The sequence below is a fragment of the Carettochelys insculpta genome, chromosome 16, assembly GCF_033958435.1.
Source record: "Carettochelys insculpta isolate YL-2023 chromosome 16, ASM3395843v1, whole genome shotgun sequence".
Lineage (NCBI taxonomy): Eukaryota > Metazoa > Chordata > Testudines > Carettochelyidae > Carettochelys > Carettochelys insculpta.
The window spans coordinates 933,205-947,744 of record NC_134152.1 but is presented as its reverse complement, the minus strand read 5'-3'; the positions used below and the strand labels follow the sequence as shown (position 1 = coordinate 947,744).

Below are 14,540 nucleotides of genomic sequence, written 5' to 3'. Positions count from 1 at the left end.
ATCTCCGAAAATGGATCTGTGTCAGGGCAAAAGAAAGAAGGATTGTCAATATAAGAGCTTCAAAGATAATCTGAAGAGTGGTCCCTAGATAGCTGTTTTCAGCCCCAAAGAACAGGACTCACTGGTGACCTCTGACAAAATCAGAATGTCACAGGCTTGAGCAGGATCAACAAATTCATCTCCAGCCTGCATGTGAAAGGTGCCACAGAGCTGCATCATCCAATACCATAAATATAGACTTCCCAGGCCCTCAGTGTGGCCCCACTCTATGCACTGGGGTTTGGATGTTCTATGGCATGCACAATGTGCTGGGAGAAAAGAGAGAAGCAGCAAGGGCTAGGTATGCTTGGGGATGGGGGTAGAATGGAGCAAGAAGAGGCAGGACGGGGTGGGTGCCTGTGTGGTGAGGGACCAAGACCTGAGGCAAAGTCTCAGGAGGTCAAGCACCTCTCACCCCATTAGAAAGTTGGCACATTTAATAAAATTAGAAGGGTTAACCCCAGAAACCTAGCCAAAAAACAAGCTTGAATATTATATTCCATTTTCCTAAATTATTTTCCTACAATTTCATGTGGAAAAATTACCATTTTCTGTCCTGAAGTGTTGTATAGTGTCTCTATGCTCTGTTAGACACCTCCTGGGTTTTGCTCCAAAGGGGTGACATGTTTTTGAGTAAAATGATACCAGTGTATAATTTCTGATGTACTCTGAGATCCTTTGTGATAAAAGGTGCTAGAGAAATCCATGAGACTCACCTGTTTTGAAAATATCTCTCACTCTGCTTGCAGGTTTTGTTCTGGTCATTGGATTGGTGACTTTCTACCGTATTGGGCCCTACACCAACCTGTCCTGGTCTTGCTACCTGAACATTGGGGCCTGCCTCCTGGCTACACTCTCTGCAGCCCTCCTCATATGGAACATCCTTCACAGGCGGGAAGACTGCATGGCACCTCGAGTCATTGTCATTAGCCGCACCCTGACTGCTCACTTCCGCAGGGGGCTGGAGAATGACTATGTTGAGTCACCGTGCTGAAAGCATGTGTTTGAAGAGGGAGAGTCCTCTGAGGAGACTTGCATTGGAATTCTTTTCTATAAGTATACACTGTAATTTAAAAGTAAGTGGTTAAGGACATCAAGAAGTTCATTTCTTTTGGAAAGAGGCCCTCAATTATTAGATGGAGCCCATCCACATATCTATATATATGTATAATACACATTACGTATATGTTATACACCACCTCTCTTTCTCTACAGTACAGTTGACAAGCCTTATATTGTCAGCACAAGCATTCCAGTAGAACTTCACAGGACATGTGTCAGGAGTTTTCAACTGTGGCAGAGACAAATGTGAGTGTGGTGAGGGTACTGAAAATGGAAAAAGGGCAACCTACTACTTTAAATTCTTCTCCTGTTTTGAATGAAGTTATTCTGCTCCCTAATGACAATGCAACAAGCTCAAGGACTCAATAGTGTTCATAGTGCTCCTTTGGACCCAGACAGACAGTCTGACCAAACAGGAAACTTGTCATGGATTTCAAAATTTACAATATAATTTAGACTTAGGTAATGTTTCCTTTACCATGCACCAAACCCACCCAATTGTAGGGAACATCTAACCTGACTGTAACATTTCTTCCACATTTAGGTCTGTCAAACAATCAATCAATCAATCAATCAATCCCAGAAGCAAGTAGTACAATTCTAGGCATTTGTAAATTATGAGAGTGCAAAAAAAAAGAAAGGTGTTTTTAGGCACTGTTTTATTCTTACAAGCTGATGCTATAGGAGTGTTTAACTTAATTTTGTAGGCAGCTAGAGGTGAAAGAGCTACACAGCTAGAACTCCCTGCCTTCAGTGTGTAAAGTGCACTCAGTTGCTTACACTTTAGGTTAATATCAGTGTGAAGAGCTTTTACCATGATCCCACAATATATCTGGGAGTATTAATGTACTCTGTTGGAAATGACTACTAGGAGTGAATACCTCAGATTATCTTCTCCCCAAAAATCTGCACTTGGCATGCAATTTTTAAACTTGGGTGACTAAGTCAGTATGTTTATTCTGCACTAGCACCTAAAGCAGATTACTTTGGAACAATAGTTCCCAAACTTTTCGGCATCACACCCCCCACTTTTGATTTTTGAGAAACCCTCACCCCCCGACCTCTTCTTTACCATCATCCAAACCCCTTTTAATAAAAAATTCAATTAGTAATTTAAAATAAACACAGAAGCTTGACATAGAAATATCATTTAACATTAAAAATAAGCACAAATACTTTTTCTTGGCCCTTTGTGGTTGCATGGTGCAGCCCCAGCTGGCCAGCTGCCTGAGCCCTATGCTAGCCTCCAGAGCTGCCCGTGCCAGCTGCCCGCCCACCCACCTGAGACCTGCGCTGCCAGAGCTGCCTGACTGGGACTCATGGCGCTGAGGCCAGCCACCTGCTTGCCCACCAGCTGATGGGATCAGTCGTGCACCTGCCCGCCGTCCACCCTAGTCCTGTGCTGCTGGGACCAGCCCCCCATACACCAGCCACCCACCTTAGCTGCAGGCCAGCAGCTTGAGCCATCTGCCCAAGCCCCACGCTGGCAAGGCCAGCCACCCACTTGCCATCCCCAGCTGCCTGAGCCCCATGCTGCCAGGGCCACCCACCCGCCTGAACTGCCCAAGCCTTGCTCTGTCGAGGTCAGCTGCCTGAGCCTCACGAGTCCCACAAGCCGGCTGGCAGCTTGAGCCCTGAGAGCCTCCCACCCAAGCCCCTCCCCGCCTTCCTACAAAGCCAGGCACCCCTAGTCCCCCACCCAACACCATCCTCTTCCTCCCCCCTCAACCCACATTCACTCTCATTTGCAGAAGGCAACTAGCTCCACGTGGGTCTTTGACGGCTCCCTGATTTTAACAGCGGCTGCGCCAGGTCACCCACGTAAAATGGCAGGGGCTGAGAGCCGGAAGCAAAGGCCGGATCATTCTTCGGGGGGGGAAGATGAGGCGGGGGGACTGGGTCACCTCACCCCCACCCCGAATTTCTTCAGGGCCCCCCCGTTTGGGAAACCACGTTTTGGAACATAATTGCCACACAAATGCAGATTAGCGCCCCCAACTTAAGAACAAGGCATCTAAGAATTGATCATTGTAGGACAGACCCCTCACTGCCAAAAGAATTGGTGGGAGCTAAGGTATTCTGCGCCTTGCAAGACCACAGCTCTACTGCATAAGTGACATGAGCCATCATACTGTCTCATGTCAATTACGTGTATTTAGTATCAGGTGCCAAACCAAAAAAACATAGCACAGAAGTTCCTAATACAAGAGCTAGAAAAGGACAAGCAGCAATGAGAAATGTTTTCAAAAACTTTCAGTGTAGGTTGTTACTTTGATCATGCTCACTGATAAGACTGAATGAATGAGCCACAAGCATCATAAAATCTCTCTCTATTACCAGCTGAATTCTCTGATTTTCACCTTTGTCACTGTCTCCTTTATATTTTGCTTCTCTTGGTTAAGAGGTGATCAAACTGGCTTTTGAGTTCTATCCGGCAACCAAAGTTTCATGTAATAAGGAATATAGACCCCAGTTGCCCTTCTGCACCGAGCCCAGTCATTAGCACTCTACAGAGCTTGATGCTTTAGAACCAAAGTATTTCTAGAATTCAGAGCACTAACACATTGCTCTAGACAATCAAAACAGAGTTCTAAATAGCTGAAAAGGAGTTTCTTCATACACTAGTTTATAAGAAAACTGGTGTTTGTTTCCATTCCCCTTACTTATTTGAAAAAAGCAAGGTATTTTCTGAAAATAATTGTGCTATAATTACAGTTAAAAAATTAAGTATTGGAATATTTAAGACATTATTTCAGCTAATATTGCAATATCTATATTATAATATGTACATTAAAATTTAAAAATCACCTATGTGGTCAGTAACACTGTAATACTTGTTATTACCGTGTTTATTTTAAATGTATAAATAAAGTGGTGAATGTTCAATTCCCTTTGGATGATGTACTTTGTACTTGAATGGTAAACAATAAGGCTAATCATGAACTATCATGTTTTATCGTCTTAACAAAAGAATTCACATGGTCAATGTTTTTATTTGCAAATCTGTCCTTGACAATTGATAGTTTCAAAATTTCACAGTAGTCAATAACTTTTATCGGCACTGTTTTGTAACAAGCGATAAGTTGTGCATTTACCCCAAAACCTGAATCCATCACGTGCACAGAAAGGCCCACCAAGGGTTTTCAAACAAACCAAGAAGTACAGATGTTTAGTTAAGTCCCGACTTGTGCAGCTGTACTAAACGCAAACTGCATCTTTTGTACTAAATGCCTGAACTGCATCTTTTAGCAGTCATTAATCGACTCAAATGTCCAATTTGTAATAAATTCTGATTCAGGTTAGATAATATTATAATAGATTGTAGTAGGAAGATAGACTTAGACACAGGCCCTTGTATTCAAGGCCTGGTGTGAGGCCTAAAATAGCGGCCCAGGTTTGCTGATACAGAGCAAAATAAGCAGCAGTCAGGCTCTGCCTGCTTCTAAATTCTCAGAAACTGGCAAGAACAGGGCTGATATTGCCAAAACACACACACATTCTTAAGAAAAGCTAGGCACAGGACACACACGTATACATACCAGAACACCCGCCAATAGTCAATATGGTACAGATACCCCACCTCCCCCCAGAAGACAATAAGAACACACTCACCTCTCTTAACAATAAGAACAGGACAACGAATATAGATATTTTGATCAAACCAAAATGTACAAGATAATGGGCAGCAACAAACCACACCAGTGGGCCATAACTATGTCACATGGGCCATACGCAACTTGTTTGTATCAGTGTACAAAATGGAGTCTCAAAGCACGTGTCTTTGGCTAGCCTAAAGGATAGTGGAAAATCCCACCACTAACTGAGCTAGCCCATTACAATGGGAATAAAGGTAGTGGTGTACTTGTAACCATTGAGCCAGGGCATTAGGGCCAAGCTTCATCGACAATAAATCTGACTGCCTTCACACTTTAATGGACCTTGTGATCACTGGGTGGTTTACTCCAGGTCTGCTGTACCAGCTGTCCATGCAGAGCTGAAAGAGCGCACAGAGGCTACATCTACACTAGCCCCTTCCTTTCAGAGGGGGCATGGTAATGAGCAAGTTGGGAAGATGCTAATGAGTCACTGTCATGAATATGCAGCCCGTCATTAGCATAATGGTGGCCATGCGTGATTCAAAAGTGCTGCTTTCAAATCATGCACCATCCATGTAAATGGGGGCCTTTCAAAAGGACCCCCAGACTTCGAAAGCGTCTTCTTCCTAAAACCAAATAGGAACAAGGGGCTTTAGAAGTCCACAGGGGCCTTTCAGGCCCCCCGTCTACACAGATAGTGCGTGATTCAAAAGCGGCCCTTTCAAATCACCCATGGCTGCCATTATGCTAATGAGGCACTGCATATTCATGACACTGCCTCATTAGCATCTTCCCAACTCACTCGTTACCATGCCCCCTCCAAAAGGAAGGGGTACATGTAGACGTAGCCAGAGAGAACAAACATGCAGTCAATATCTGACAACACTACTAATCAATAACATTAAAAAAAAACATGAACATGGGTACAAAGATGAGATGTCCAACATCAAAAGTCATAGATGTTCACTTGAATGCTGTTGAGCATGCCAGGTACATCCCTTCTGCTATACTGTTAGACACACTAAGTATGTCCTGACTTTTCATTGTTTTCAATGAATGATACCATCATGACAGATATAGGACAAGACTTGCAGAGAGAAAGTTAATACAATACCCAAAGGGTGAAAGTTGCAGCTTGTTTAGGAGGACAGGGCATGAATGAGGGCAAAGAGAAGGAGGAAAAAAATAAAGCAGCATAAAAGAAACAAATTTCATATGACAAGTGAAAATAAATCCCACTGCTAAATGAGTCATTACAGATATTGAGGTCTCACCTTTTGATGAGTTTGATGGATCTGAAGGCCTCATCCATGTCCCCAATGGTTAGATAGAAGCTGAAGTTCAGCATAGCTTCACGGGTAGCTTTGTCACACTCTTCCAGACCAATGAAATCTCTCATGGGCCTTTTGGCAACCATCTGTAAGGGCTGTACTGAGCCTGATGCCCCTTGCACTTCTTTCTCAGCTTCCCCTGGCTAACAAGAAAACTACCATCACTGAGTGCCTCGCAGGCTTCAACGTGTCTATTGACCTATAAATACAGATTTCTGCAAAATTTTAACCATATGGACTGCCTGAAGTCAATGATAAAAGTCTCTTCATCTTAAATGGGAATAGGGTCAAACTCTTAACAGCTTTCAGAATAATTTTCCAAGAGCCTGTGAATATAAGAAGGACAGTCTAAAAATTACTAAAAATCACAGGTCCTGAGGCTCAACATTCACATTTCATCAACTACAGAAAAGAGGTTTGTACAGCATTAGACTAGGAGCAGGAATAACCATGACAATTAAGGTTTCCATGATTTTTTCTAGAATACCCTCCACATTTCTGAACCTTTCAGGCTGAAATTTTCTACAACTGGTTTCTGCACAGTGGCAATTTTTTTTTAAGTTAACGATCCAGATCCTCTTATTTTTTTAATCCTGTCCCTGTATTAGGAATCCCATTATTAAGTATTCAGATTCACAAATATAGTCCACAAAATTTACTTTTCAATGTTTAAAATACTCCTTGGTTCACAAGGCCATGACATGCTTACTGTGTCAGAAAACTAAACAAGTAATGTAGCCTATAAAAGAAAGGTACTGATTAAAAGAAAAAACAACAAAAAACAAAAAACAAAAAACAAAAAAAAAGTGAAGAGGGAAAAGGAGCAGATGAAGGAAGACTGGAGAGCAGCAGTTATATATACAGTACTTACAACAGGCTTATAGATATATCCTCTCCGAAAGAGCAACTAATGGCAGCATAAAACACAAAAGAAGGAGAAAGAAAGGATTTAAAAAATAAAAAGTAAGGCATAAACAGAGATCATGAAAGAAAACATGCATAACGTGAAAGTCGAATGTAGCAGCTCTCTCATCTCGCTATTTATGGAAAAAGTTAAAAAAAAAAATAGACGTAATCAAGAAAAAAGCCAGATCTTCCTAGAAAAGTTATTGTACCGTATCAGAAACAGTCCTGGGTTGCAAAGCACGTATCTGGCTCTAAACACCACAAAGTTTGAAACAATCTAGAGGTAGGTTCTTGTTCAGTCTCTTTTTTTAGGAGATTAGGAGCTAACTACAAAATTTGGGGCCACACTGGATTTCCCCATGTATTACAGGGTGCTTGAGTGTAACTTTGATCAATTAGGCATTCCATGGTAGTGAAAGAAAAGAGTGATTTATACCTATTTGATATTTTGTGGGAACTAAGCTCAGTCCTGATGTATGTGGGCTGCAGCTCCTATTAAAGTCAATAGAAACTGCACCCACGTATGCCAGAGTTAAATTTACTCCCAAAAGTAACAGGGATAATAGAAACATAAAGTAAAGTAGAAATAGGATAAAATGGTTACTCACTGTTATAACTGTTCTTTTTCAAGATGTGTGCGTGGTGCATGCACACATAACTTGGATATGAGCAACACAACTGTCAGAAAGTTTTACCGTACCTGCTAAATCAGCTGTGGAGCGCCCTAGAGTGGTGCCAGTGCAGAGCCCTATATATGATCCTGCTGACCCAAATGCCCCTCAGTTCCTTCTTGCTGGCTACTCAGACAGCAGACAAGGATGGATCTTGAATAGATATGAGAAACACATCTCAAAAGTACGACAGTTACAAAGTTGAGTAACCATTTTTGATTCTTCAAGTGCTTGCTCATTTCTATTCAATCCAGGAGGTGGGGTTGGAGTCAATGCGTGGCTGACTTAAGGACAGCTGCCACAAAGTCTGCATCCTGCTTGGACTGTTGCACAACAGCACAGTGCAATGTAAAAGTCTATACAGAGGACCTGGTAGCAGCTTGACAGGTGCCCGGGAAGGAACATGAGCCAGGAGGGCAGTGGGGGAGGCTTCAGCTGGCATAGACTGTACCATAACAGGGGTCAAGGCAAACTTAATGTGGTCATAGCGTATTTGAATACAGGATATGATCCCGGAAGAAATGTGCTGTGAGAAAACTAGAAGCCCATTCATAAGATTAGCAAAAACAAAGAGCTGCAAGGTCCTGCAAAAGGGCTTGGTCCTTTCAATATAGAAGGCAAGCACCTACCTCAGATCGAGAAAGTGCAGTTGCTGCTCTGGTGGGGAGCTGTGAGATTTAGGACAGAAAACAGGAAGGAAAGTGTTCTGGCCAGTATGAAAGCCAGAGACCATTTTCAAAAGGAAAGCTGGGTGAGGGCATACTTGACCCTTACCCTTATGGAACACCATGTATGGTGGCTCTGACATGAGGACCTGGAACTCAGACACCCTTCTGGCAGAGATGATAGCCATCAGGAAGGCTACTTTCCAGAAGTAAAGGAGGGAGCATGTGGCCAAAGTCTGAAGAAGGTGGGGCAGCAGGGCTATACGCACCTGGGGTACCACGTAAGGTCTCAGGTCAAAATCAGATGGCAGGTCAGTGGATGAAGGCAGCCCATGCCCTTAAGAAAGTACCCCACCATGGGAAAAAACAAGAAGTCTTGTGGCACCTTATAGATTAACAGATTCTTTGGGGCATAAGCTTTTATGGGTAAAGATCCACTTCATCAGATGCATGTTCCCACCACGGAGTTTGTGAAAACAGATTGCCCACGGTCCCCTGGATGGAAAGCCAGGATGGCCACCAGGTAGACCTTGGGAGAAAAAGAAGTGAGACCCTGCTGCAGGGAAACAAGGTAGTCCAGCACCTATGGAACACAGGTGGACACAGGCATGAGGATGTGTCAACAACACCAGCAAGAGAACCATATCCACTTAGCCAAGTACGAGCACCGTATTGACGACTTCTGGCTGCTTTGGAGGAATTGCTGCACTTGTTCCAAGCACACCAGCTCAGTAGTATTTAACTACAAAGCCACCACACCATCAGGTGACAGGAACAAAGGACCAGGGGGTGAAAACAACCATGGTCATGCATGATGAGGTCCAGAACCAGGGGAAGCCAAATGGATAGAATCACTGACAGCACCATCACTGTGGGGTACTAGTGCTGACAAGCCCAAGCTGGGGAGATCAGGATAACATTTAATTGGTCCCTGTGAACCTTGAGGAGCACTTTGTGCACGAGAGAGAATGGGGGAAGGTGTAGAGCAGCCCCCAAGTTCCATGACATCAAGAACATATCAACTAAGGAGCTAAGGCGCCAGAAGAAGCAGAATTGAAGACATTTGCAGTTGCTACAGGAAATGAAGAGGTCCAGCCAGGGAAAGCCCCACTGGTAGAAGAGAGAGTGGAGGACATCCACACAAAAAATCAACCACTTGCGACCAAGGAACCAGGGACTGAGGTGGTCTGCCAGCTGGCTCTGGGGTCCTCTGGAGATAAGATGGCTCCAGGTGGATACAGTGGGCTATACACGTCTCGCAGGTGCAGAGCTTCCAGGCAGAGTGGTGAGGAGCGTGCACACCCCCATCCCAGATAACCCATCCCCCACCCCCAACAGTTGAGGACTGTGCTATTGTCTGTTAAGACCATGACACAGTTATCTGTTAAGACCATGACACAGCAGCCACATCTCACATGGCCTGAGCGGTGAGCTGCCTCAGACGGGTCCCCTATCCCAAGAGGATTGATCTGTAACCAGAGATGTAATAGGTTGGGGGAGCATGAAAGGGGATGCCAACTAGCATGTTTTGGGGATTAGCCACCAGCATGATGACTGTTTCCATGTGATCTCGGCCAGTGTGATACACTGATGCCAGCCACACCTGGAGGGGGCGAAGATGCAGCCTACCTAATGTGACCACATATGTGCATGTCGCCATGTGGCAGCACATCCTCACCATGGTGACAGGAAACAAACAGGGAGCACAGGTGTGGGACAAGAGACTGGAAGCAATGACTGAAAAGGACCACCCTCACCTTGGTGTCATCAAGGACCACCCTGATGAACTCTATGCACTGAGCTGGGATCAAAGAGGATTGTGCCAGACTGAGCATGAGCACAAGGCTGTCCAAATTTTTTCTAATGAAAGCTCCTGGGCCTCCACCTGATCAAGTGAAGGACAGGGGCCAATCAATCATCCAGGTAAGGAAAACCTGAACGTCTTTGTGCTGGAGGAAGGCCACCACCACCGCACATTTGGTAAACACGCTGGGGGCCACGGAGAGCCCAAAGGAAGGTCCGTAAACTGAAGCTGCATGCAGCCCACTATAAAAACAGAGGTAGAGCTGATAGGAAGGCTCGATCGTGACATGGAAATATACCTCCTTTAAAAATTGAGAGAGGTTTACCAGACCAGCATGTCAAGCCGGACCGGTGTGGAGAGCAGGATATGCTCGCTGAGCAAGAACGGTGCCAAGGAGTGCACAGATATTCTGATGAATGGAGCCAAAAAGGTTGACCCTCAGGACCACGATGATGGGTGGAAGGGCCTGAGCTGGAGCAGTGCAAGGAAGGGCTCTGTCCCAAAGAGAGGCGGTGCCAAAAGTCAAAGTGGTAGAAAAAGTGTGCAGAACAGGCAGAGTTGGAACGACCCACCATGGAGACCCTTGAAGGGGAGCAGCTGTGCATGGAGTGGGATGGAGATTGGTGCCATGAGTGCAACCCGTGGTGCGAGTCAGACCGATGATGCTGTAAACAGCCAAGCCAGAACTGCAAACAGTACTGGGACTCCAAGCAGCCAGGCACTTGCGCTGGAACAGGTGGGCCTAGTAATGCAGGCTGCCCTGGGAGACATGACAAGGGACAGAGGTCTCAGTTTGTGCTGTGAGTGCATCATTTTGTTAAGTCCCCACACTGCCCGGTACATGTCCAGACTAGATGAAGGCTGACCAGCACCAGTACTCTGAGGTGAACAAGGAGAATTGGGCTCAGCATGCAAGATGCCAATGCATCAGAGTCATGGGCCCCGAAGGATTTGAGTGCTACCTGCGCTGAGGTCATCGAGGCTGATGGAGCTGGCACTGATGAAATGGACATCTTTGAGGCCCATGCCAGAAAGTGGGAATGGTGCCATGCAGGAGGTTTTGGGGACCGTGTGTGCCAAGGCTGAGTCCTTTTTCATCACTGGGCCCAGAGTGAAGACAGAATGCTGCACACTAAAGAAGCTGGTGCGGACTCCTGTCACTGAGGTTGAAGCACCAACCCCCCAAGGAGCTGACGGAGACCAAACTCATGCTCATTGCAAGTCTGGGGCTTAAAAGCCTTGCAAATTTGGCACTTATCAGCGTGCTGAGCTTCCCCCAAACAAAGAATGCAGGAGTTGTGGTGAATGTTCGCTGGCATAGACTTCAGGCAGCAGCTGCACTGCTTCAAGTCCAGAGACTTTTTCATGTGTCAACCCCTAGAGAGGATGTGGCGGACAGAGAAGGGAGACCCTTTCCCATCCACTGACTGGGTAACACTAACTAGAGAACAATGTCTATGCTAAAGAATTATTTACAACTATTTAAACAGTAAAGGGCTACGGAGACATGGTGTAGCAACAAATACTCAACCACAGATCCAACAGTCCATATATGTGGCAAGAAGGAAATGAGGGGTGGTTAGTTTGGCAGGGTCACACACAGGCCTCCACACTAGCACCACTCCAGAGGGCTCCACAGCTGACCTGATGGGTAGCAGGTAGGGTAAAACTCTGACAGTCACACGTGTGGCACACACTCACCTAACTGAATAGGTATGAGCAAGCACTCAAAGAAGCACATTTTATATTCTCGTGAGTTACTTTTCCCAATAAACTGCTCCATCTCCTTTGCTTGTATATCACTCACTTTTTACATATCCATCGAATGCCACATCATTGCTACTTACATTGTCAATACACCTATTTTATTACTTTGGGTATGCCTACACTGCAATAAAAGACCCAAGGCATGGCCATTGCTGGCCATGGCGAGGTGACTCAGGCTTGCAAGTCTCAGGCAAAGAGGGAGGGTCTCAGAGCTCAGGCTCCAGTCCCAGCCTTAATGTCTATACTGTAACTTTCAGCCTCAGCCTGAGTCAGCTGACCTGAACGCTGACATTTGGTGACACAGGCTTTTTATTGCAGTGTAGACATACCCTTTGCCACAACTTTCATAGATGCTGTGCCTGCTTGCTCCATACTCCATTTGGCTAAATCTGGCCTCAAGTGCAATGAAAGGCATGCATGTAGTTGGGGCAGAATAGGAAAAGGACATCTTCCTGGTGATCACTCACCTTTTTTGCAAAATAGAAATGTGGCACCTCTATGCCAAGAAGAGCCTGGTAGGTTGAAGGCAATGGAAAGCTGTCCTGAAGCAAAAGACCATGCTCTTCAGTACTGAAGAATGACATAATCAAAACATCCATCTGGAAGGGGAAATAAAGTACTGTTTTGTTTTCATTATGCAATATATTTTCTTAGTTTTGTTTTTATTTTCCATTTTCGCAAGGCAGTCTTCACTTGAACATAAACAACACACACATATCCGCCAGTGAGGGCAGAGCAGCAGATTTCCTTCCTACAATAAGTGGCTAACAAGTTATTTGACACTTTAGACTATGTCCCTGCTGTAAAGGGCCAGTCATCTCTGCCTTTTAGGAATTAGTCCCTCCACCCCTGAAAATGGAAGCAACCAGCAGCATGCTCCTGGTCTGGAAGGACCTGTTTTAAAGATCCAACACAGGCTTAAAGAAACATTCACAACTACTTCTAACATTTCTTTTTAATTTGGCTTCATTCCTAGTGCCATTTTAAAAGGTCATATAAAAATGTTTCACTACAGACTGTCTTTCTAAGGCTTTAGCTGTCATTCAACAAGCAACACAACGAAGATGCTATTTAACCTCCTGTTGCATAGTGAGGTCTCTGGATGTCAGTAACCTTGCCTGTGAGTTTGAAGAACAATATTTGTTAGTTTACTATTACTGCTCATCAGTAGCAGAAGCTCACAGATGGCTTTGATAACCCAGAACAATCTGATAATTCAACAAAGTCCTTAAGCACACACTTAATTTGAAGCATCCACTTAAACTGAAGTGAGTGGAACCACTCACATGTTTAAAATTAAGTGCAAGTTTAAGTGGTTTGATAAATAGGGATTCTTAAATAATAAGTTATTTGACCCTTTTCTGCTTCTTTCTGTTTAAGCACTCAAAATTATTATTCTGCTTCTTCATATTAAAAATATCAGGTCAATGTTCTTATCTTTGCTGCAGGACCTTGTTAAGGTCTCTGGAAGATCAGAATGTGGTGGCACACAAGATTACAACTTAAGCTTTAGTCTCACTTCCCCACTAATCAGATTCTGCAAAGAAGGAGGACCTGATATTTCTAAACTGGAGAGGATTAAGATTGGATTATGCATGGATTTGAACCTGGTCTGGAAGGGGCAACATTGACCTGTACAGTTTAGATCCAAGGAACAATTGTAGGGACCTTTACCAGAGAGCAGAGGAGGAGGAAACATTGTAGAAGAGTGAGGTCAGAAGTGTTGCAAGCACATTAGTAAGGAAGGGCCTTTGATTTGATTAGCTCTCTGGTACAATTTACTCTGAGCAACATTTAGTGTTAATTCATCACTTTAAAAGAAAAACGTAACAAGCAAGCAGAAAAGAGATTTTTCTGGGAAGTAAAATAGAGAGATAATCAAGGCTGTGTCAAAGAAGTAGTACAGAGGAAAGACTTTTTTGTTACTTTGCAGTTCAACTTTAATGAAATGTCCTTAGCCTTCTAACTAAATGTACCCGATTACTTGACATGAGCCCAAGATGCCAAAATTGGATCCATATTTCAAAATGGAATGGCAATTCAGATTTGTGATTTTGTGTTTGATCCACTGATAAATAGACTTCACTTGCACAAGTCTAGTCTAGATACAGGCTTGCATTTTGAATATCCCCAAATCTTCAGACCCTTCTCTACATGTGACATTGAGAGTTGTTTTCCTTCCCAGTAACTTCCCAGCTCTCACACATTGTAACTTGCAGTGTTTTTCATACTTTTACTCAGCTATTGCAGATAATAGGGGAAACCCCCCACACCACAAATGTGCAATGAAGAGTAGCAGTGGTGCCTTCTTCAAACCTTCTAAAAAAAGCCCCAAGGATGTGATGATGAAAAAAAAAAATCAGTAGCTTTGAGCTTCTGTGGGAATACACAAAACTAAAACACTCTGAGCTGTTTTTTGTTGATCTGAGCTTATAATAAACCACAATATGAAAAGCTCTAGGTAGTCTGACAAAAGTTCCTTCCATGCCTTGCTGCATCCGGACCTTTTGGGTGGACTATTCAGCTGAGGGGTGCATGGTGACTCTCAGCTTAGAAACTTTCTCCAGGGGCACAAACATGCTATTTATCTGGCAATCCTCTTCACTGGCCAGCATAGGGATAAGAGGGGCCAATCCCCATAGTCTGTGATGGCCTTCTGTGTGGATGGGGGACAGGTCACAAGCCTTCCAAAGTATTCC

General features: G+C 44.3%; 2 protein-coding genes across 8 annotated transcripts in view; one reads left to right on the top strand and one right to left on the bottom strand.

Moving 5' to 3' along the window:
• Positions 1–3,981, top strand: part of TMEM204 (transmembrane protein 204) — a 52,993-nt gene extending 49,012 nt beyond the window's left edge. Inside the window, exon 3 of the mRNA XM_075011191.1 lies at positions 789–3,981. Within this exon, the coding sequence (XP_074867292.1) occupies positions 789–1,033 (245 nt within the window). The 3' untranslated portion in view covers positions 1,034–3,981. The remainder of the gene's footprint in view (positions 1–788) is intronic.
• The window catches only part of IFT140 (intraflagellar transport 140), a 193,459-nt gene that overhangs the window by 98,058 nt on the left and 80,861 nt on the right, over positions 1–14,540 (bottom strand). For all 7 annotated transcript variants that reach the window (XM_075011173.1, XM_075011176.1, XM_075011177.1 and 4 more), the window contains 2 exons: positions 12,309–12,440; positions 5,972–6,171 (listed from right to left, as the gene is read on the bottom strand). In XM_075011173.1, the coding sequence (XP_074867274.1) occupies positions 5,972–6,171; positions 12,309–12,440 (332 nt within the window). The remainder of the gene's footprint in view (positions 1–5,971; positions 6,172–12,308; positions 12,441–14,540) is intronic.